Source organism: Danio aesculapii, chromosome 2 (genome assembly GCF_903798145.1).
Source record: "Danio aesculapii chromosome 2, fDanAes4.1, whole genome shotgun sequence".
Taxonomy (NCBI): domain Eukaryota; kingdom Metazoa; phylum Chordata; class Actinopteri; order Cypriniformes; family Danionidae; genus Danio; species Danio aesculapii.
Window position 1 is genome coordinate 23,681,245 of NC_079436.1, and position 23,101 is coordinate 23,704,345.

The 23,101-nt window shown below is 35.2% G+C and overlaps 1 protein-coding gene across 2 annotated transcripts in view; it reads right to left on the reverse strand.

The window, feature by feature from the left end:
• col15a1b (collagen, type XV, alpha 1b) overlaps positions 1–23,101 on the reverse strand; it is an 88,790-nt gene that overhangs the window by 22,511 nt on the left and 43,178 nt on the right. Inside the window, exons 4-17 of one of the 2 annotated variants that reach the window (XM_056475422.1) lie at positions 11,968–12,042; positions 11,678–11,779; positions 8,157–8,265; positions 7,978–8,018; positions 7,721–7,891; positions 7,581–7,607; positions 6,878–6,940; positions 6,656–6,742; positions 4,341–4,403; positions 4,117–4,248; positions 3,705–3,818; positions 2,718–2,771; positions 2,606–2,641; positions 523–660 (exon numbers count right to left, since the gene is read on the reverse strand). In XM_056475422.1, the coding sequence (XP_056331397.1) occupies positions 523–660; positions 2,606–2,641; positions 2,718–2,771; positions 3,705–3,818; positions 4,117–4,248; positions 4,341–4,403; positions 6,656–6,742; positions 6,878–6,940; positions 7,581–7,607; positions 7,721–7,891; positions 7,978–8,018; positions 8,157–8,265; positions 11,678–11,779; positions 11,968–12,042 (1,212 nt within the window). The remainder of the gene's footprint in view (positions 1–522; positions 661–2,605; positions 2,642–2,717; positions 2,772–3,704; positions 3,819–4,116; positions 4,249–4,340; positions 4,404–6,655; positions 6,743–6,877; positions 6,941–7,580; positions 7,608–7,720; positions 7,892–7,977; positions 8,019–8,156; positions 8,266–11,677; positions 11,780–11,967; positions 12,043–23,101) is intronic. The other variant, XM_056475429.1, reaches the window with a different exon arrangement.

Consider the following 23,101-nt stretch of genomic DNA (forward strand, 5'->3'; position numbering starts at 1 on the left):
GATTATAAAAGCCAAACAAACTCAAAAGCCTAAGGGATAATTATGATTTTAAATGGTCAAAATGGTGTACCGATCCAGAAAAGTGATGTCTGAAGTGTTTGTTCCTCAAACAACTGTATTTTCTCTAAATCAATACAGCTCTGTTTGAAGGAATTGATTTGATTTTTAAAATGCTATATTGTACAATCAAAACGACAACACAGCTTCTTTCCATCAAACAAAGCCTTCAATATGTTTTTTTTTTTTTGTTTCCACTAAATCTTGTACCCAATACATGATATACAGAGACTATACGCAGGCAAGCCTGACCTGTATGTATGTGTTAATATATAATTGGAAAATCGAATGTACCTTTTTCACAGTAATTATATTTCGAATGTTCCATTAGCAGGATGAATTCAAAACACAAGCCTGTTGCTGACCCTTTTGAAATTTGAAAAAGTTGAATGTTCATAAATCTGCATTCTGTGTCTTCTGTGATATTTATTGCTAAATTAAGTACAGAGTTGGAAGTTTGCAGACCTTTAAAGTATCGACCATGAAGTTATTGTTTATGGGCCCTGGTGGACCAGGAGGTCCTGGTGGTCCAGGTAAACCTCTCGGTCCCATTGTTCCAAAAGGGCCAGGTGGTCCTCTCTGGCCAGGATCTCCATTTTCACCCTTTAGGAAGAGAAATGAGACAAAATATTTCAAATGTTTTACTGACAATCTGAGGAACCAACAGGATTACAAGGTTTAGTCAAAAGCATGTTCAGATGCAAAGGACAATAGCATTAATTTACATTAAAAATATATTTGCAGTGATCATTCCATGAAGAACACTATAATTCAGAGAACATTTCCATTGCACAAAGGAACTTTATAGTGTAAAAGACAGTTCAAGCATGATAACGATACATATAAATATAACGATTAATATATTTGTATTCACACAAGCAATCGATAATGATCTCTTTATTTTTTAGATTATGCCTTTAATTTGACATTATCACTTGTAACACCAGCTGTGCTTTTATCACATCTGAAGATACTAGGTATCGCTCCAGCCCGGAGACCTCCAAGTGAAAGGGATTACACTGCAAGTACGCTGAGTGACCTCCAAGAGGGAGAGACTTATGCCGCAAGTAGGCTGGATTTAGGGTTGGTGTAGGTGTAGCAGACATTAATAAAACAACAGGTTAATGTGAGGCTGAATTTAGGTTTGGGGTAAGTGTATACATTCATTAAACACAATAGGTTGGACTGGTGTCACGTACAAGACATTAAATAAATGAAAGAAAAAAAAAAAACAGGAGGTTTGTACAGCCCATTGGAGTTCAACTCCCACCCATTTGGAGCTGGAGCTGGCTCTGGCCTCTGTTTAAACTCTACTATCGAGCTTGTGACGTATAATCAATCTAATCAAACTGTGAATTTAGCAATCATAGTCAAAAGAAAGCAGCACAAAGACACTAGAAAACTAGCACTGGATTCCGGTGGTTCTTTTATTTTTATACTTCATTTAGCCAGCATGGCTTTCATAACTTTCATCCATTTTTTGATCATTATTTCCCATGGTAAGCTATAGTATAACCAATTGTTTCCAGGATAGTCATTATCTTTAAATAATCTTTTAAAAGAGGACATCAAGCAGTGTGTTTCTTGACAGTGACATCTATATCTTTTATATAGACTGGTTGTCTGTGTTTTATCTTTCATTAGCTGGGAAAAGTCATTCTGAAAGCGATTCCAATGCTATAGTTCCTCTGTATCTGTTGTGGCGTGAACTATTCTATTCTTTAATCAACCCAGGCTTATTCTGAGCTATATACTGCTATATAAATTTCTGGCAATTGTGAAATACGTCTCAGGACTCAGGAGTTATGTTTTTTTGCAGTTTTTGTTTCGCAAAGGCCACTGTGTATGCTTTTAAGATCTCACATTTCTCTTGCTAGTGCCATTCACGCGTAAATCCACTAGAGGCCACTGTTGACTGACGGACTGACTGACTGACTGACTGACTGATCGACTGACCCACCCTTCTCCTTCCCTAAACCCAACCGACAGTGTTGTCAAAAGCAATACAGAAAAAGAAAACCCCATGCCTGATTTTTACCATGTTTTTAGAATTTACCACATTCTCATCCTGTTATTTACTTGTTTATTCTATTTTTTTTTTTCTTTTGGTTTGGTCTTTTTCGTTTTAAAGACGAAATACAGCCATACGTACTTCTGGATACATAATTCACGATCTCCAGAAATGTATATTGGGCTACGTTTTCAGAATATTTTTAACACTGTGAACAATTTTTAGAACTATATCTTTATCGTTATCTTTTTAGTTATCATGCTTGGTGTGAATGAGCCTTAAAAGTATATTATTTAGATCAATAAAAAAATGTTCACATTAAAAATCTTTATTATTTTTAAAGAACTTTTTAAAAAACTGTAACACGTGTTTTAAAACAAAACAGAAAAACAAGGCAAAATATGGAAACATGAGGAGAACTTTTACTTTCATTTTGTTTTAAAGCTGTTCTCTAAAATGAGTGGATTATGTACAGGGCCAAGCAACAGTAAGTTCACCTTAATAAATATAGATTATTGTTCTCAATAAACATCATACCTTAGGTCCAGGAGGCCCTCTAATACCGTGCTCACCCTGTGTAAGAAATCAACAGTTATAGAGCTGAAAATAGAAATTTAAAAAAAGCATTACAATATAATTATGTTCATACCTTTGCTCCTTTCGGACCTTGTTGTCCAGTTAAGCCATCCTGACCAGGAACACCCTTTATAGGTAAAAACACTTGTTTATGACATGACTTAATTATAAATCATTCTGTCTGCTAATACATTTTGGGAGAACGTGTGAATTTAAAAAAAAATCTATTCTTTGTTCTGTCTGTTTATGATAAATATATATATATATATAAAGTTGCCATTGGTGTTAGTAAAAGCAGAGTTCAAAAATAAAAAAGACAGATTTTCTCCAACGGTCAGAAAAGGGAGCATAGTTTTAAGCTGTCCTGAAATGCAGCATTGCAGCCTATGTCTATATCCTCTTTCTAAAATATTTCACTTGTGTTCAGTAATGTTACAGAAAAATACCAGTGGTCTTTATGTGTATATTTATTAGTCATTTATTATTAAAATTGCATTTTCAAACCAAAACCCCCAAAAAGAAATCTGACAACATATACACTTTATATATTTGAAAAATACAGTTTTTACAGTATAAAACAATAATATTTATTTTAATAAATATACATTTCCATAAAATGCTAAACCTCTAACAAGATATCTAACAACATGTTGTCTAACTTATTTTCTTTCAAAAATATCTATAAACATTCTTAAATTAAGATTCTTGAGAAGGTAAATTTTTATAATTAATAATGGTAATTTTTTAATGAAAACAATAAATTCTGCCAACTGAGTCAGAAAAATAGTCCTGATTACCTTTCAAATGACTTTTTACTTGGCCCTTTAGCAGACACATCCGCAGATACTTTCCTTATTTTATTTTACTTTATAAGAAAACAAGACCTACTTGTATAATATGATGGTAATAAAAACTATCTATTTGTAAGGGGTAAGATGATGGACTTTTGAGCTGGGCAACATAATGAGTATAATGTAAACTAATTCAAATCTCAGTTTGCATTCAGGCAAATGAGGAAAAAGATATTGTTGGAGAGAAAATGCTGTCTTTTCCAACCTACTGGCTCAATGACCTGAACGAACCAGGGCAAAGCCTGTCCTTTACCAAAACCAGAGCCAAACCCTGAGCCAGACCCAGAGTCAGTGCCAGACCCACTAAACCAGTCCTCAAACAGCTGGGAAATTGAGAAAAGGAAAGAAGACAACATGAATCAGCCAAGCTCTGTGCTAAAACCATCATTTAGCATCAGTAGGAGGTCTTGAGTATTGCTAGAAGAGAGTTAATAATTTATCAGCTGGCCTGAGTTACTTCTTAATCTACATTGATTTAATGTGAAGTGTCCGAATGGATTTTTAAGTTGTCTGAGTGCACTCAGAAGTACAGAGTAGACAAGTGGAAAATCAATCTTTATCAACACCTAAACTGAGTCTTTCTCCATTAACTTAATTGAAGAGAAAGCATACAGTACTCACAGGGAGCCCACTCTGCCCATCTCTGCCATCCTTGCCAGGAGCCCCTGGAGGACCAGGGAGCAATCCTCCAAGTGGGCTATTAGGACCAGGTGGGCCAGGTTTCCCAGGAGGCCCTGGAGGACCAGGTGGACCCTATAATGTAATATTATCACTCAGAGAGATTGATATATCTGCTGACAAGTCTTACTGAAATAGCGTGTCTTCAAAAAATTTATTTTACTCACCCGAAGAAGTTCTGTATCAATGTCAGCATCTCCAAATCCAGAGCCGAGAGCATCAAATCCATACTGTCATTAAAAATAGACATACATTTTAAGTATGCACAGTATGAAGAGTTCTACATCAGTCTACACCAGATGTACAGCCGCCAAGTTTCAAATACTGAAGCACCAAAAAAAGGCTAAAATCATTGATCTAAATGATGACTATAAGCCCCCTCGATTGTGCTTTCTGTTGTGTCAGTATGTTGTGTCAGAAAGGCTACAACAGTAAAGTGTGTCAGCTGTAGGAGAGGGTTTACTATTGATTTCTTGCTTAAAGTGATAGTTCACGCAAAAATGATAATGTACTGACTATTTAGGGGAGAGCGGGGCACAAAGTAGCACTTTTTGGTTTTGGTCAAATAATGAACAAAGTAATGGCATATTCTTTTGCCAGGAACACACAAGCCTCTCCTACAAATGAGCACTGAAATTATGATCGCCGGACCTATGGTTTTTGTGCAGTATTGCTAAAAGTCCCAGGAGTAAAAATGTTACTATTTACCCCACCTGCGGGGCAAGTTGTAACAGACAGGGGGTTAGATGTAACACATGCATATAAAGGCAGATTTCACACAATTAATTAAAATCCAGCTTACTTTCAATAATAGCTCAGTAATTCCTCAGTAATTGGCTCATTTCTTTTTTATTCTACATAGCACAGTATGTTTATGTATTTATTTTTTTATTGGATAAACACATTTGAATCTATTTGCATAACTATCCATTTATCCATTATTATGCAATGCATTTATTTGCATTATTAGAAATAAAATATTTTTTTTCTATTAAAACATTTTCTATTAAAAAACATTTTTATTTAAAAAGTTCTCAACATTACACTCAAAATTCTAAACAAAAAAAATGTTAGTTTAGTCGGTGTCCAACAGTGTGTGGCTTAACTGTAACACCCTGTTACTACTAACCCCGCTGTGTCGTGTTTTCCTCAAAACTGGCTAGCAGTCACTGTGTGTTTTACATCTTTCAAAATGGTTTCATCTTTTAGCCTAGAAGACGGTAATCACAACAATATAAGATTTTGCATTCATATTTTCACAGATTTATTTTTAATAAAATAATATTGAGTATAATAAAAAATACTTTTAAGCTGCAAAAATGGTTTCTCCTGTGTTTCTCATCCAAATTTCGCCAAACTTTTTCAATAACTGTCAGGAAGTTGTCTGCCGACACTGTGGTAAAAACCTCAGAAGCATGCCATGGTTAACCCTGAGCAAATACCTTAAAACTCTGTGTTTAACCCATTTAACCCCTCGTTACTTTGTGCCCCGCGCTCCCCTACTTACACTCAACTTCAAGAGGTTGCAAACCTGTTTGAGTTTTTTGTTCTTTTGAACACAAAATAGTATCTAATATCTAAGATATCTAAAAGATAGGATCATTGGTGGCGCAGTCAGTAACACGATTGCCTCACAGCAAGAAGGTCACGGGTTCGAGCCTTGGCTGGGTCAGTTGGTGTTTCTGTGTGGAGTTTGCGTGTTCTCCTCGTGTTTGCATGGGTTTCCTCCGGGTACTCCGGTTTGCCCCACAGTCAAAAGACATGCGCTATAGGTGAAATGAACGAGCCAAATTGGCCGTAGTGTATGAGTGTGAATGCAAGAGTGTATGAGTGTTTCCTAGTGATGGGTTGTGGCTGGAAGGGAATTCGCTGTGTAAAATACATGCTGGATAAGTTGGCGGTTCATTCCGCTGTGGTGACCCCTGATTCATAAAGGGACTAATCTGAAAATACAATAAATGAATGAATCTAAAAGATAAATAAAAGGATCGAAAAGGTAACCATTGACATCATTGTAGGGAAAATGGTTACCAATTTCCAACTTTCAAAAAAAGAAACTCAGACAGGTTTATGACAAGTAGAAGGGCAAGCAAATAATATATTTTTCAGTTTTGGATTAAATACTCCTTTAAAGGTCTTTCAGTTTATGCATGAACAAAATGGCACTAATTGTATTGTGCCTCCCATCCATTTTCTGACTGTATGCAATAATTTTGTGCAATCACCTCTATCTATAATCAAATGCTGTCAACTACAGTATCTGTTTAAAGGAAGTTTTAATGTAGGTTTAAACTGGATTTCCAATACAGTGTGTGAACAATACAAGTCTGGTTAAACTTACTTTATGTGTTACAATAATCTAACACAGTACATTGGTGAGTCATCCAAATGACAGTAAAATGTAACATTCTTTACTACAAGTTAAAGCACAAAATATGCATAGACAAAAAAAATTGAAAATTTTAATCAAGTATTTACTCACTGGAACTTTAATTGGTTTGCTTGGTCCTGGTGGTCCAGGAGGTCCTGGTGGACCAGGCAATCCAGTCCGGCCCACTCCAGGATCACCCTGAGATATGTTTGAAATACAAGCATTTATGATAAGTTTGAAAAAAACAAGTCCACTACACGTCATGGCAGGAGGAGCTCGCTCAGTGAACTGTCACATTGTGGATGACCAAAACTCATCTGCATTATCCCTCACCTTCTCTCCTTTAACTCCAGATTCTCCAGGTAATCCTTGAGGTCCAGTCTGTCCTCTCTGACCCTGTATTAAAAAGACAAGTTGACTGCTGAATTAAGATAGACAGAGACAAAAATATGCAGCCATGAAACTCTGTTCAATTACAGTATATATTGTTTATTTTTCTACAAAGAATTAAGCTATGTCCTGTGTGAAACTTCTAATTCATTTGTCACAAAACTGTATCAGTGATTCTATAAAGAAGGTTTCAAAAAGGTGTTTTTTTAACAGCAATAGCACAGAAGAACAATATTTTGTTCCCCAAAATAACCTTTAGTGAAAGCTTTTCCTGAATTGATGTCTTATTAACTTAAATTAAATTATTTAAAATAACATAACAACATTTGCTGTTATGGTATTTTGCCATATAATTTTTTTACACTGTGTTACCCTTTACCATATTTTTTGTTATACATTTTAATTGTGTATTTTAATAATCCGAAGAAGCTTTTCAATGAATCTTTTGTGAAATTGAAAGGTTCCATGCATGTTAAAAGTTCATTATGGAACCACAGAGGCCAATAAATACTTTATTATATAACATTGTTAAGAGTCATCTGGCCATCTTAAAGTTCTGGATCATAGGGTCAATGTTAAGTGTGTTTTTTGCTCTTATTTTGAGCTCTCATATCTTGAGTTCATATCTCAACAAATGAATACTCACTGGTTTCCCATCTTCACCTTTGTTTCCCTGTAAAACATGCAATAGTTTTAAAATCAAGCTTATAAGTAATTAAACCAAGCAGCAAAATTGTAATCAGAGCACATTCAAAACATCTCATCATATTAAACATATACTCATACAGGTTGTCCATCTTTCCCTGGTCTGCCTCGTCCTCCTGGTTGACCAATTGGACCTTGCGGTCCTCTCGGTCCAGGCTGTCCAGAATGTCTGATTGGTACAGATGTTCCTGGAGGCCCAGGGGGCCCAGGTGGACCTGCAGGCCCAGGTTCTCCACGCTCCCCTTTCTGCCCCTAGTCAGAACACGTTTCTGATTATCTTTTAATACATATATCAATTTGGATACTATATTAATTGTATACTTTTTCCAATTACTTACAATCCTTGTGCTCTCCCCTGTTTCATCTGTTTTGTAAGTCCCTAAAAGAAATAACAACCAATATAACATAAGGTATAACATAACCAAACATATGCCATATTAATATTAATCTTACTATAATGCACATAATAATCAAATCTATATATTCCAAATTTACAATGGTATTTTTTTAATCTGACCTCTTAGCAACCTTTCATCTATTGGGGTCACATGTCCTGAGAACCCGCCCTCTTCTATTTCAGGTGACTGAATGGGCGGGGCTTCAACAGGAGAGGTAGGTCTTGGTATCTGCAGGGAATAAAACATCAACTTCATAATTTACTGTAACAACATAAATGGCTATAATAGCTGTTATTGTTCTGTGTTGTACTGCAAAATATCCTCTGTCAACATTTACTCCCCGTTTACTTGTTCTAAAACAGTTTTGAAGGTTTTTTTTTTTAGAAAAATGGTGGAAACATGTAATTATTAGCTGTGTTTCCTTTGAGAGGTTGCATCCTCCGAAGGACGCATTCGAAGGCTACTGCATCATCAAAGACTGTCTCACTTTGAAAAAATTTGAAGGCTCCTTCAAATGCAGCCTCCAAATCCATTCTTTGTTTCCCAGGTAATGAAGGATACATCTGGTTGATCCTGCGTGACCTTGAACATCCCAAGATTCTTTGCGCGCTGATAATAGCACGATGTTTTCAAAAGAAAACTCCAGATTACAGTTTTAGATTTATGAATTAGGTTTTATTTTACTTGGATATCTAGGCATGTCTTACTAAAAAGTGATTTTTATGTGTACATGAACGGATCAAAGAAAATATATTTCCAGTTTATGTAAACTTTGTTTGCCTTAAGATCACTTAAAATAAGTTTTAAAATCACTTTGATAAAAAAAAGTAATTACAATTTTTATTATTGCTTATTAGCGGCAGCTGTGAATGTTGTTAGGTGACAAGATCCGTCCTCGGTAGGCTAGATCGTCCTATTTCAAAATGCTTGGTTTGGCCTGTGTGCACTTCAAAGGACTCACCTTGGAAGTCTGCATCCTTCGGAGGATGCAGCCACTGAAATGAGACACAGTTATTGACTTCTATGGCATCCTTTTATAGAAGTCAATGGTTACCAGTTTCCGGCATTCTTCAAAATATCTAATTTAGTGTTCAACAACAACAACAACAACAACAACGGTTTAGAACAAGTAAATCGTGAGTAAATGATGACTGAATTTGTATTTTTTGGTGAACTATCCCTTTAACTTTTCCCGGTTCTAGTTTTTACTTTGGTAAATGATGTCTGAATCAGATTTATGAGAACCTTTTTATTTATTTGCCTTATTCTGGTGATTCTAATTCCACATTTACAACGTTTTAGATCAAATTGCTAAATGAATACATGTATCTGTAATCATTCTTAAATGCTGATTTGGAGGTCAAGAAAAATCTAATTTTCAATGTTTAAAAAAGTTGTGATGTTTAATATTTCTGTTGAAATTATTAATTTATAAGGGTTGTAAATCGAGAGTTTTCAAGCCGATTAACTGAACTCCATTGGTCTAAATTATTTACTTTTGGTGGGCAAATAATATAATACATTTTCACAAGTTCTTATTTCGACAGATGATCTCTTTTATACATTTAATTTTAATTAAATAAATAAATGTAACATTAACACTTGAATTATTTAAAAATAGTTTTATCATTGAATTATTTTAATGATGTTACTGATTAAAAGGAAAATAAACAGGAGAGGAGAATTATCCACTACCACTCACATTTCCCTCTCAATTCTTCCCTGCCATGCATTGCAGTGCATTACATCATATCACAGCAGGTTTGCAATTCGTTTTTATGTCTCTTGTGTCCGGTCAGTGTAAATGTCATGCCATGACATGTTCAGGAGTGCCATTTTTAAATGTATTTGAATGTAAAGCTTCTGTATTATGTTTCTTCACAACCATCATCTACTTTTTATTTTAAATATATCTTCAGTTTTTGAAAAATTAAGAAAATCTTGCGCATAATGATGCTCTGTCTGTGATGAAAGAAAGTCTTAACTCCCTGAAGAAAGAATCAACCTCATTGTTTCCTGTTTGTCAAAGACAAACAAAGCACATTTTCTGCAGAGAAATAATTAAACGTACTACAAACACACATAAAACAAGATGAATACTTCAACATTCTTTTATTTTATGCTTGTCTATTCAGCTATGAAATATGTTTTGTGTTTGTGCATTTAATAAAAAAAAATGAAGCCTGTTTATTTATAAAGTACTTATACCTTTTTGTTGAAAATGATTTTTTTTTATGTTTGTAACAAAAGATTCTTCTGCTCACAAAAGCTGCATTTACTTTAGATAACAGTAGGTTTAGAGCTAAAATTGTATTATATTTATTGTATTAAATATAAAATATATTATTTACATTACTTGTAATAACTGTTATCTAATTCAATATATTTTAAAATGTAAAGTATTTATCTGATGGCATTTATTTTATTCTTGAAAAATAATTTTAATATGCTGATTTACTGCTATTGGTTATTTTCATTGCCGAAATCAGTTACTCCGCTTAATATTTTTATGGAATTTATGATATATTTTTTCAGGAGGAAAAATAAATTAATAAATAAAATATAAGAAAATGTAAGAAACAAGCAAAAACTAATGGTAACACTTTTTAAGGGTCCAAAGTAATGCATTAATTAATGGTTAATTTGTTTACAATTAACCATTTGTTAAAAACAAAAGCACTAGTAATTAATGGTTAACTAAACGTTTTAAGGGTCCCAAATTAGTTTAGCTAAGCTAAACTTGTAAATTATGATTAACTTGTTCACAATTATGCATCAGTTAAGCATGAGCAAACATAATTCATGATTAACTGAACATAAAGGCATTTTAACTATTATTTACAATATGATAAGCCTTTTTTTATTTCTTTGATTCATCGTGTAAGTTAACTGAACAACAAGCTACTGATTATGATTAATTACTGCTGGTTTGCAATTATATATAGCTAAAATTGTTTATTAAACACAGTTTAATCTCATGTCCTATAGTTAAAGTTATGTCCACGTTAATGCATAATTCAGACCCCCTAAAACGTTTAGTTAACCTTAATTGTTAGTCCTTTTGTTTTTAACTAATGCTTAATTGTAAACAAAATAACCATTAATTAATGCATGATTTTAGACCCTTAAAATAAAGTGTTACCAAAGAAATAAATAAGTAAACTAACTTGCTGATCCAAACTTTTTTATAAGTAGAGTAAATTAACATAAACAACCAGATCACTAGATGGTGTAATGGTCTAGGACAGGGTCTAGTGTTTCTCAACCACGTTCCTGGAGGACCACCAGCTTTGCACATTTTCCTAGTCTCCTTAACCAACCACACCTGATTCAGATCACCAGCACATTACCAAAGATTGAATGACCTTCAATGGGTGTGACTGACAAAGAAGACATCCAAAACATGCAGTGTGGGTTCCTCCAGGAACGTGGTTGAGAAACACCAGACTAGGATATAGTGAAATAAATAAATTAATTAATAAATATTTTATATATTTTGAGATAAGACCCAGAAATGTGCAAGAAATTAGATATTTCAACAGCAAAACTATAGTATGCAACTATAATAATAGATCAATAAATAATCTTTTTAAAATTTAATCAGGAATGCAAAGCATGCATTGAACTGCTTCAGTCAAACCTTTTCCTTGTTGTTTGTCTGCCCAAAGATTTCTTCACGTCTCGCATGTTCTTCCTCATCATCATAATCACCATCGCCACTTCTGTCCCCAGAGGCCTGCAGCTGCAAAACATCCAGAAGAGCAAAACACTCACACCGTGACTGACTCCACCACAAGAGGGAGACCCTGAGCAATGCACAAACTAACATACACAATCTACACATAAACATCTATATGCTTCTAATGGCCAAATGCTTTAGAATTCTATTGAAAAACAAATAAAGAGACAGAGTAATGAAAGTGCACTCACGCTGGGGTCGTCTTCCTCACACTGCTCTTCTGCTGCTCTGGGGTCAGGTTTTATTACCAGCTGTTGGATTGACCCCTGAGATAATGGACAAGATATATAGACACAGAAAATTTATATAAGGGTTAACTGTTAACTGTTTAGTGGTTTAAAACTAAATTAATTTTTTTGGTGAAAGACGTTCCAGTTCATATTCGTGAAATGACAGGTGGTTAAAACCAAACTGTATTTTTTTTTTTGTCTTTTTTGGTATTACAGAAATAAAAATGCATCATAAGAGCAGCATTAATGTACACAAATGTGAATATTAATTTATAAAACTAGAGTCGAACTAAAAACAAGCAGTGATCTTGGACTTTTAACTATATTGAATTGTTCAAGGATAAGAATGGGACAAAAGGACAAAGCTTTAAGGAAAAGAGTAGAGACCAAAAGAAGTACAAACTTTGGGTGTAGAGATAAAGCTATTTGAGCACTGATTTTGTTATGTGAAAGTGTAATGAATTTTAGCAATCGACTAAATACAACAAATCACATTGTTGGAATATTTAATCAATTCCACGCGTGTTCAATAAAAAAGGCCAGGAGAGGTTTTTCTTTAATGTTTAACATATTAGCAATTTATTATATACAAATGAATAATTTGATTTACACAATTCTGTTATCCTCAATGCAATGCAAGAGTTACATTCAGGGGTGTGCAACAATTTTCATTTCCTGACTTCAACTTATATAGGCAGCTGAAAATAACAGGCAGAGTTTAGTGAAATTCGATACTTGTCAATCATTCTCCAGTCCTCCATTGGCCACACCCATACATACGTCATCTTTTTTTATTAATTCTCTGCACAACATTAAAAGCCCAGGCCTTTCTCAACTGCACATATTCTGTATTTGGTTTTTAATACATTTCTGCTGACAGGAAGTTTAGCTGCAGAGCTCAAGTTAATTTTAGATTTAGTTAATCAGGCCTTTGCATTTCTATCAGCTCCATCTACTTCTGCAAAAATGCTTCATTAGTATACAAAACATATCACACTCGAGAAGAAGTTTGGTAAATATATATCACCTTAAGCAATACAAATACAATTGTTTAATGAAAAAAAGATGAGACAAAAATAGTAAAAAATATTATATATATATATATATATATATATATATATATATAATATTATATATTATATATATATAGTTTTTACATTTTTTTTTATTTCAGCCAATATTTCCATGAAATTGTAATATTATCTGATTTATCACTCTCTTGCTTTAATGCTTTCTGGAATATTGTATGTAATTTGCAGAGTCACAATGAATGTGCATTCCAAGAGAGGAGCCTCCAAGAGAGCTGGGATATCTGTTTTTTGACTCAATCTTTTCTACACAACATACTGTACATGCAGGTCAGACTTTGAATTGCATTTGAACTTCTTAGTTTGTCTATAAGGTGTCAACACTGAACTTGGCCACTGTTTAGAAAGAAATAGATGAAACAGGAAAAGAAGAACAACAAACTACAGAAGACCAGTGACGATGATAACAACATATGATATTTGCCCATCTAATAATTTTTTATATTAAAAATTTAACTGGGGAAACAATTAATGCGGCTTTTGTGATAATGATATTGAAACTGTAGAATATATTTTTTCTGCTGTGATGTTTTAAAATTTTTTGGATGGAATTTCAGAACTGGCTGCATTCCAAACAGACACAAATACACCCTTTAACTGTTGTCTCAATCAAAGTTAGTATATTTTTAAGAACAAAGACCTATACTTTTCGGTAAATAACCTAAATATTCTAGCTTAACACTTCATTTGTAGATGCAAATTTGTAAAGGTGAAAGCCCGCGTGAATGGATGGAGGAATGATCTGAAGATGTTCTTGAAGTCTCTTCACTTCACGAGAAACAGAAATGCCTGAAAGCTTTCATAAGCCTTGGACTCATTTCTATTACTTGACTAATCCCCTTCAAATACCCGGATGACACACTTGAAGTTTGGATTGTTGGACACTTCATGTAGCAGAGGTGGCAGAGCTTTCAGGCACTGATGTTCGATTACTTTATTTATTTTTGATTGTGAAAGCAAAATTCTCCTACGAGAGTGATGATACCGCGATGGTGAATGTGGTTATACTCATGGCAGGTATAATTTGGAAGTTTGGTAATTTATTACACTAATTTGGCAACGGTCAAACGTCATCAGGGAAACGGCTTGGCTTTCCGCTAAGTAAAGAAAACCATTAGTGTTCCATTTGGTACAACACTACATATACAATTAGGTTCATAAATATTCAGACATCGACACAATTCTAGCATTTTTGGCTCTATATACCAACCCAATGGGTTTGCAATGAAACGAGCTGCGAACAAGATGCGAACAAGATTTCAATTCAAATATCACACTTGAAATTAACTCTGGACCTTTAATCTGCTCATTGTAATTGGGATAATGAAGGAATAACACACACCTGGCCATGGAACAGCTTAGAAGCCAATTGTCCAATTACTTTTAGACCCTTAACAAGTGGGATATGTAAACTGTTGTAATACCTACAACGTTCACTTGATTTGGATGTAAATATCCTCAATTTAAAGCTGACAGTCTGCATTTAAAGCACATCTTGTTTGTTTCCTTTCAAATCCATTGTGTTGGTGTTTAGAGCCAAAAATGTTAGAATTGTGTCGATGTCCAAATATTTATGGACCTAACTGTATATACTGTGCTGTTGAGTGTGTAAGTGCATGAGTACATAGTGCTTAACTGTATAGTGTGCATTTGGGATGCAAACCTGACTTTTATTTTGATTTTGCTTTCATGCAGACACTATGACTTTCAATGTGTGCATGATATGCTAGTTTTCTCAAACAAAACAGAAACTAGCCTTAGTTTATTCATCCAAAAATTGCCAAATCCAGAGACATTTCATGTTACACAGCTAACCCCAAATGTATAACTGGACTACTTCACAGAATTATTAATAAAAACGCCACCAAGCACACCTACTGGCCAAATTGGGTAAATGCAACTGCAAAAGGCCAAACAACATTACAACTAAATGTTTTACTAAAAGTATAATCTCTCAAATACAATGAACTAAAATTAAAATGTCTGTCAGGCTTTATTCTGGTAAAACAATAACGTACAAGTGTTTAAAATCTTTTGAACTAATAATTTAATGACTAATTAACTGAATTTTACATGTATGCAGTTTTGGCAGATGTTTAATCAGAGTGACATGCATTGCACTGAATACACCATTTTATCAGTTTCATTTTGCCTGGGAATTGAACCCACAACCTTTGTGTTTCTGGGGCTAAACTCTACTATCTGAGCTTCCGAGAATACATTCAAACACTATTCTATGTTTTCAAGTATAAATAGTGCAAGTGGAGTGTTCACACTTACAATTTCAATAAAAAGTGCTCTTTAAGTACATGGAAGAAGAACTTAATATACTTTTTAAGACAAACAAAAAATAGTAATAATAAAAAATGTGCTAAATGTTGCAGGTTTAATAATGTAATGGAGGATGCAAGACTTCCAATCTCCAACGGTGAATAACAAATTAACCTTCATTTCATACACTCAACAGCTGAGTGCATGGTGCATAAGTACATAGTGTGCAAGTACATAGTGTCAAGTGCGTCATTTGGAACACAACTAATGCATTCTTCAGGCTTTAATCTCACCGCAATCGTGATTGTACACAAGTGCTGTCAGAATGAGATTTGTTTTGCTATTTTCAATCTAACAGCATAGACAGAGTTCGGTAGAAGTACAGCAGCACACATTCGTCCAGGGCTCAGCGATTTTCCAGCAGCACTGAAGGAAAGGTAATACATTTTGCTCAATTATCAGCAGGCTTTCAGATGAAGCACCATCTGCTTTACTCATTAGGGTTCAATGCGTTCTTTCAGCCACACTTCCATTTAAGTACAGCGGATTTAAGATGGCCATCGGCTACTTTCATTATTAAAGGCGTTATGAAATGTCATAGTCCAAACAACCATAAAACAACGACGGGAAAAATCCAATTAGAACCATTATAGATAGGACATATTAACACAATAACTTTCAATGAGCATCACCTCTTTTGGTAAACAATGACTCAACCACAAAAGTGCCTTTCCTGGGGGACACGACAGTAATTGTGATTCTCTAGATGTTTCTGGGTGCTAGCCAGTTCTGAAAGTATCATCGTTTCTCTTTGTTACTGTATGTGAGAGTTTCATTGTTAGTCCTTTTCTTGAAGGAGGCCCGTAGGTTAATGCCATTTGACACAGAGGATTGGGTCTTCCCAAAGTTTTCACCATGACAACAAGCCTGCCAAAACACAATACAGCAACTCACGGGACAAAAGCTCTTCAGGTGTACTGGCACTAATGGGAAGGAGGACAAAGTCTAAAGCAAAACATATTGAAAAATAAAAAGTTTGGTCTGGTGGTGGCTTGTGTAGAAAAACAAAATAAACAGTCGACAATGCCAGCAGCAGTCAACAGAATATTAAATTAGCAAATAAAAAAGTCTTTACTCCTGAAGGTTCCAAACAGGTACTGTATGCACCAACATATATTTAATACAACATACTGTATGATCAAAAAATAAAATGTGGTTCTCCTGAAAGCTCCAGACAGGTATGCTTCAAATAGCTAAGCAGCAATATTAAAATGTAACAAAATATTAGATGATCTAAAAATAAAACAAACTTCAAACAGGTATGCACCAATCGTAGAATTTATTTAAACATGACATTTAAAAAAATATATAAATAACAACAACAACAACAGGTACTCATTCATCACTCTGAAAGACTCATTCATGCATTTGTCACTTCCAGGATTGACTACTGTAATGCACTCTTTGTTGGTTTACCTGCTAAATTAATCAAACGGCTAAAGCATATTCAAAACTCAGCAGCACGCATTCTCACATGCACTCCACCACGGCAGCACATTACTGGTGTGCTTTATAGATTGCATTCGCTCCCAGTTCAGTCTTGTATCATTTTTAAAACACTAACACTTGCATATAAAGCTCTACATGGTACCGCTCCTTCCTATATCTGTGACATTGTCTGTCAGTACACACCTTCTCGTTCCCTGCGGTCTGCTGATACTCTCACCCTTCAACAGCCACCCTGCAGACTAAAATCAATGGGGGAGAGAGCCGTCTCTGTTGCTGCACCTAGGTTATGCACCCAGCTATGGAAAACAGGTATTATTATTATTATTATTATTATTATTATTATTATTATTATTATTATTATTATTATTATTATTATTATTATTATTATTTAATTTATACAATAGTCCTGTCTGGTTCTCATATCTGATTGGCTGATGGTCATGCGATATTCTGCAATATCAGAACTCGTACAGCCTCCTCACCCTTCTGTATTACTCCACCCACATAGAGTGACAGGAGATCCATAAACTCATTACCCTTCAATAAATATTGCTGTAATGGATGGTGCCTACTTTAAATATTTGGAGATACAGCGAGTCGGCATCCATCAACCTGTCATACTGAGCAGAGCATAGACCGTTGACATTGTCCATCCACAAAATGGAGACTTAAGCCCTTAGAGGAGAAAAATTCAAACTCGTAATTTCAAAACTCATCAAATCATAAACTGGGAAGTGACTTTCTAAGTCGATCTCTTTCCTTTTAATGTTGCAGTGCTGTATTTATACCATAGTGTAGTGTATTGAGTACTCAAAGGAGTGCGGAGTGTGAGTGCGATATGGCTGTATATCATCACTAAGAGACTAACTCGGTCTGCAGCCTTGTGCCAACGTACATCTCCCACCAGTGCCGATATAATTATTATTATTATTATTATCATCATCATTATCATCATCATCAAATAAAAAATGAAATAGTGTTCTAATTAATTAAATATCTAAAGAGGCATGCACCAAAATAACTATAGAGGCGTCCATCAAATTGAAAATGGCTAAAAACCTTTCTTTTTGGCTTAGTCCCTTTATTAATCTGCGGTCGCCACAACGGAATGAACCGCCAACTTAAAAATTAAGATATATAAAAAGTATAAAACTATTATTCTATTAATCTATTTCTGCTTTATTTATAACTTTTTTATCTCATAATTTGAGAATTTTAGATTTTATTTCTGATGTTTTGTCATAATTTACTTTAAAAAAATGTAACTCTTTTTTTTTTGCATAATTATTACTATGAGAAATACTGATAAATAAACAATATTAACATACTGTACTGATTTGATTAAACAGCAAATAACATGCATTATCACTAAAATAACAATTAAGGCACCAACATATTATAATGTACAAAATGATTTATGTATATACTATATAAACACTATTGTTAAATGACTATTTGTCTTTATAGATTCATGTTAAGAAAATGTTGGATGCAAGATGAAAATGTAAAAGAAAAACATATTGTAAGCAATCATTTTATAATTTCAGTAAGGATTATCACTAAAACTCCAGCACTGAATACCTTTCTGTGTTGATAGAAGTGTTTACGAATAACCTTGAATATGTTTTTGATGATCTATCAATGATAGATCATAAACTTTTAGGGTGAAGGTAAATGTCACCGTGAGTCAGTGTAAGACACACGATTTGCTCAAGGCCCCAGTCACAAAAAAACACATGAAATTAATATCGACAGTGTCTTGTCAATAGCTGTAAAAAATGCAAAAGCAAAGGACAAGGTAAAATCAATGCCAAAATGATTTCAGTGTGGATTCAGCTCATCTTTTATCTTCAGAGTGGTGTTTAAAGGCGAGAAATCAAGGGTTAGGTTCTAACATCTAACATTTGCCTGATTATACACATTTTGTTCTACAGAAATCTGTGAAAATCTATTATGTTCTGGCTCTTCCTTTAAAGAGTTCACACTTAGCTGATGATTAATTATAAGCTTGTTTGGCATGTTCTCCCGGGAGAGAGCCTTGAGCTCATAAGACCCTCGAGCTCGGGGCTCCCTCCCGTTGCAAGGCGAGAGGGGAGATTGAGCTCGGGTAGATCTCGAGAACTCCCCTGCTTTAACAACCAAAGAACAGCCAGTGATTGCTCTTGAGAGATAACCATTTACTAGAAGCATGTCTGTAGTGCCGGTTTGGATTAGTCAGTTAACTTATGTTGCATGTTTTTGGACGGTGGGAGGAAACCGGGGAACCCGGAGGAAACCCACGTGAGCATGGGGAGAAATGCAAACTCCACACAGAAACATCTGCTGGTTTGGTAAAGCCTGGAACCAGAGACATTTGCTGTGAGGCAACAGTGCTAGGCACTGGGCCACCGTGTCACCCATCTACGAAGAAGGAGGAGTAGGGGTCGATGGGGGGATTCTTCAAAACGAAGATAGCGGTGGTACGTAACTTAGGGTATTTGTAGTAGCTTAGGAGTCATCTGATTGGTGCATTAAAAATTGGATAATGCTGATCCAGCCGCTAGCAATCATAAGCACGTGATGCTCTCAAAATTAGTTTATAAATAAACTTCAGTTTAAGTTCAAAAAGGGGGCAAAACTGTGGCTCAGAGGTTAGCACTGTCACCTCACAGCAAGAAGGTTGAAGATTAATTGAATAAACTAAATTTGCCATAGTGAACGCGAGAGTGCATGGGTGTTTCGCAGTACTGGGTTGCAGCTGGAATGGCGTCCGCTGCATAAAACATATGATGGATAAGTTGGTGGTTCATCAACCCCTGATGAAAAAAGGGACTAAGCCAAAAGAAAATGAAATGAAATGAAATAGATATTATGAGGCGCCGTGTAGGATTTAAATCAAACTTTGCTTATCAACACACACATAAACACGTGCATATACACCTATAAATTACTCGCATATACACCTATATTTTTAGATGTTCAAAACAACATATATGAAACTTGTGTATATACATATAAACTTGACGCTCGCATACACCCACACACACGCGCACATACATATATACTCCATCCATGCAAACACACCGACACACACGCGCACATACATATATACTCCATCCATGCAAACACACCCACACACACGCGCACATACATATATACTCCATCCATGCAAACACACCCACACACACGCGCACATACATATAAACTGCATCTATGCAAACACACCCACACACACGCGCACATACATATAAACTGCATCTATGCAAACACACCCATATATATTTAATGACTTGTGTATATACATATATGCAAGTGATTTCATATGTGAGTGCGCATGAATTTTTCACTTTAAACGGAAGGTATTTCAGTATAACAGGAAGTTCTCTCAGTTCATTAAAAAAAAAAGTCATTTTAGTGTAAACGTCACAGCCAAAACGAAACATATCATTATTTATAATTATAAGCCTGTATCAGGTCATTTTAATTAGCTGTGTTGTAGTGCAATCTATCCTATCTTCAAGCTTATGAAATATAAATAATGTGATTAATTGAGGTATTAGGTCTTTTGATTATTGAAAACATGACATGACTGCTCCAGCAAAATGTTTATTAAAAATCCTCAAATAAATGAAAGCAGTAGGTTTAATCAATACACGGTCACATATGAAGTATATAATATTATTTATTATTAGAATAAATACATTGTTGTCTAATATGATTTTCTGTATGGTGTCGCAGTCCATGGGTTATTTTGGGTCCACACTTCAGTCCAGAAGGTGGCAGGAATGCACATTGTTGGTTTGCCAGCTGCCATTAATCAGAAAATAAGACGAAGTCAGCTATTTTGCCACGTTTCTCCATTTGAATGAGCATGATGAACAGTGATAGCGTTACGTTACAGACATAATTAACATTTTGCGAAATGTTCTTGCTTCGCCGACTATAATAAGATCCATATCTAATTCAGTGGAGTCAAATGTGTCCCCTTCAGCTGAACTGCAAACAGAATCTGAATTGCGCAATTTGTTTCGCCATCAAGGCCCGCAGTTCAGGACTGCGGTCACGCCATCTGCGGTTCAGAGAGAGACGGTCACGCTATCTGTGCTTTAAATTGTAGTGCGCGTCTACTCTGTGTTTTACGGTAGACTAAAGACGCGTGTGTTTAATGCGCTGCAGTTTTATAATCTTGTTTCACTTTTATTCGCCTGACTATATCATCCTTATTGCAATTAGCACAAGTAAATAAAGCACCGAAAAACGTCACGGCTATCAAGTTCACTCTGAAATTCATGTTGATTTGCATGAGAAAAAAAATTACTTAATGCCTTCCGTTTGAACGGACATGCCTTCCGTACACACCGAAACGTTAACGCACATCCACATATAAATCACCTGCATATATGCACAACTTTGTATACGTTTGTGTATCTTGTTTTGGATGTTTGCTCGACTGTTTAAGGGGTGTTTATGCATGTTGGGAGTTGTATGTGCGTGTGTGTGTGAGTGTGTGGGTGGGTGTTTATGCAAGAAAGTTTATGTATGTGCTTGTGTGTGCGCGCATAAGGACCGAGTTTATATGTATGTGCGTGTGTTAATGTGTGTGTGTATGCATAGATGGAGTTTATATGAATGCGTATGTTAATGTGTGTGTGTATACATGGATGAAGTTTATATGTATGTGCGTGTGTAATGTGGGTGTGTATGCGTGGATGGAGTATATATGTATGTGCGTGTGTTAATATGGGTGTGTTTGCATGGATGGAGTATATATGTATGTGCGCGTGTGTCGGTGTGTTTGCATAGATGGAGTTTATATGTATGTGCGTGTGTGTGTGGGTGTATGCGTGCGTCAAGTTTATATGTATATACACAAGTTTCATATATGTTGTTTTGAACATCTAAAAGTATAGGTGTATATGCGAGTAATTTATAGGTGTATATGCACGTGTTTATGTGTGTGTTGATAAGCAAAGTTTGATTTAAATCCTACACGGCGCCTCATAAGATATGTTAAAAAATGAAACAAGAATTTTGAACCTGACCAATGTTCAAAATTTGTGTTAGAAATGTATGCAAATAAGTGCACATTGAAATAACACCTTATTTGCATATTTAAACAAAACTTTTTTTGTAATTCTAAATCTTGTCAATCAACAATGGAAGTATGATGATAGTTAATTTTTGTAGCCTATTCACCTGCAGTGTCTTGCCTTGACCCTTTATAGGGCTTAGAAAAAACCTCGAGTATTATTGGGGGTTATTACAAGACTTTAAGTTTTGAGACTTAAAATAAAATGTACACAAATGAAAAGTTCAGATGCAAAAACCTCTGAATGCCATCTGTAATTTTCTTCTACAATGAGCATTTTTCCTATGTTTATGTTATTTCGTGTTAAAATCAATGAAAATAATCTATTCTTTGCCATAAAAGTAAAAATTACTGAATCAAGACATAGGAGCCTGAATGCAAATATTAGAAGAAAATTTCGGATGGCACTTGGAGGTTTTTGCATTTGAACTCTTCCAATTATATTGTAATCAATTAAGTTACCATATAAGGTTCTTTGCCTTCTAAAAAGGGTTAAAATCCACGTAACCCAGAAGTTCCTGAGACATTTATTTCAGGTTATTGATATATATCCGGGGGCTGTGTGGTGGCGCATTCACCTCACAGCAAAAAGGGCGTTGGTTCGAGCCTCGGCTGGGTCAGTTGGCGTTTTTATGTGGAGTTTGCATGTTCTCCCCATGTTTGCGTGGGTTTCCTCCGGGTGCTCCAGTTTCCCCAAATCCAAAAACATGTGGTACAGGTGAATTGGGTAGGCTAAATTGTCTGTGGTTTGTGTGTGAATGGGTGTGTGTTGATGTTTCCCAGTGATGGGTTACGGCTGGAAGGGCATCTGTTGCGTAAAATGTGGGCTGGATAAGTTGGCGGTTCGTTCCGCTGTGGCGCCCCCAGATTGATAAAAGGACAAAGCCGAAAAGAAAATGAATGAATGAATTAGTGATATATATCTGGACTTCAAGGTGGCGCAGTGGGTAGCACGATCACCTGACAGCAAGAAGGTCCGTGGTTCGAGCCCCGGCTGGGTCAGTTGGCATTTCTGTGTGGAGTTTGCATGTTCTTTCCGTGTTCGTGTGGGTACTAAATAATAGTGACGTGTGACGGCAAAATAAACATTGTAAATTTAGATTTCACATGAACTTTAAACTGTATGCCTTCATCGCAGTTCTAGGGGGAGTTTAACGAG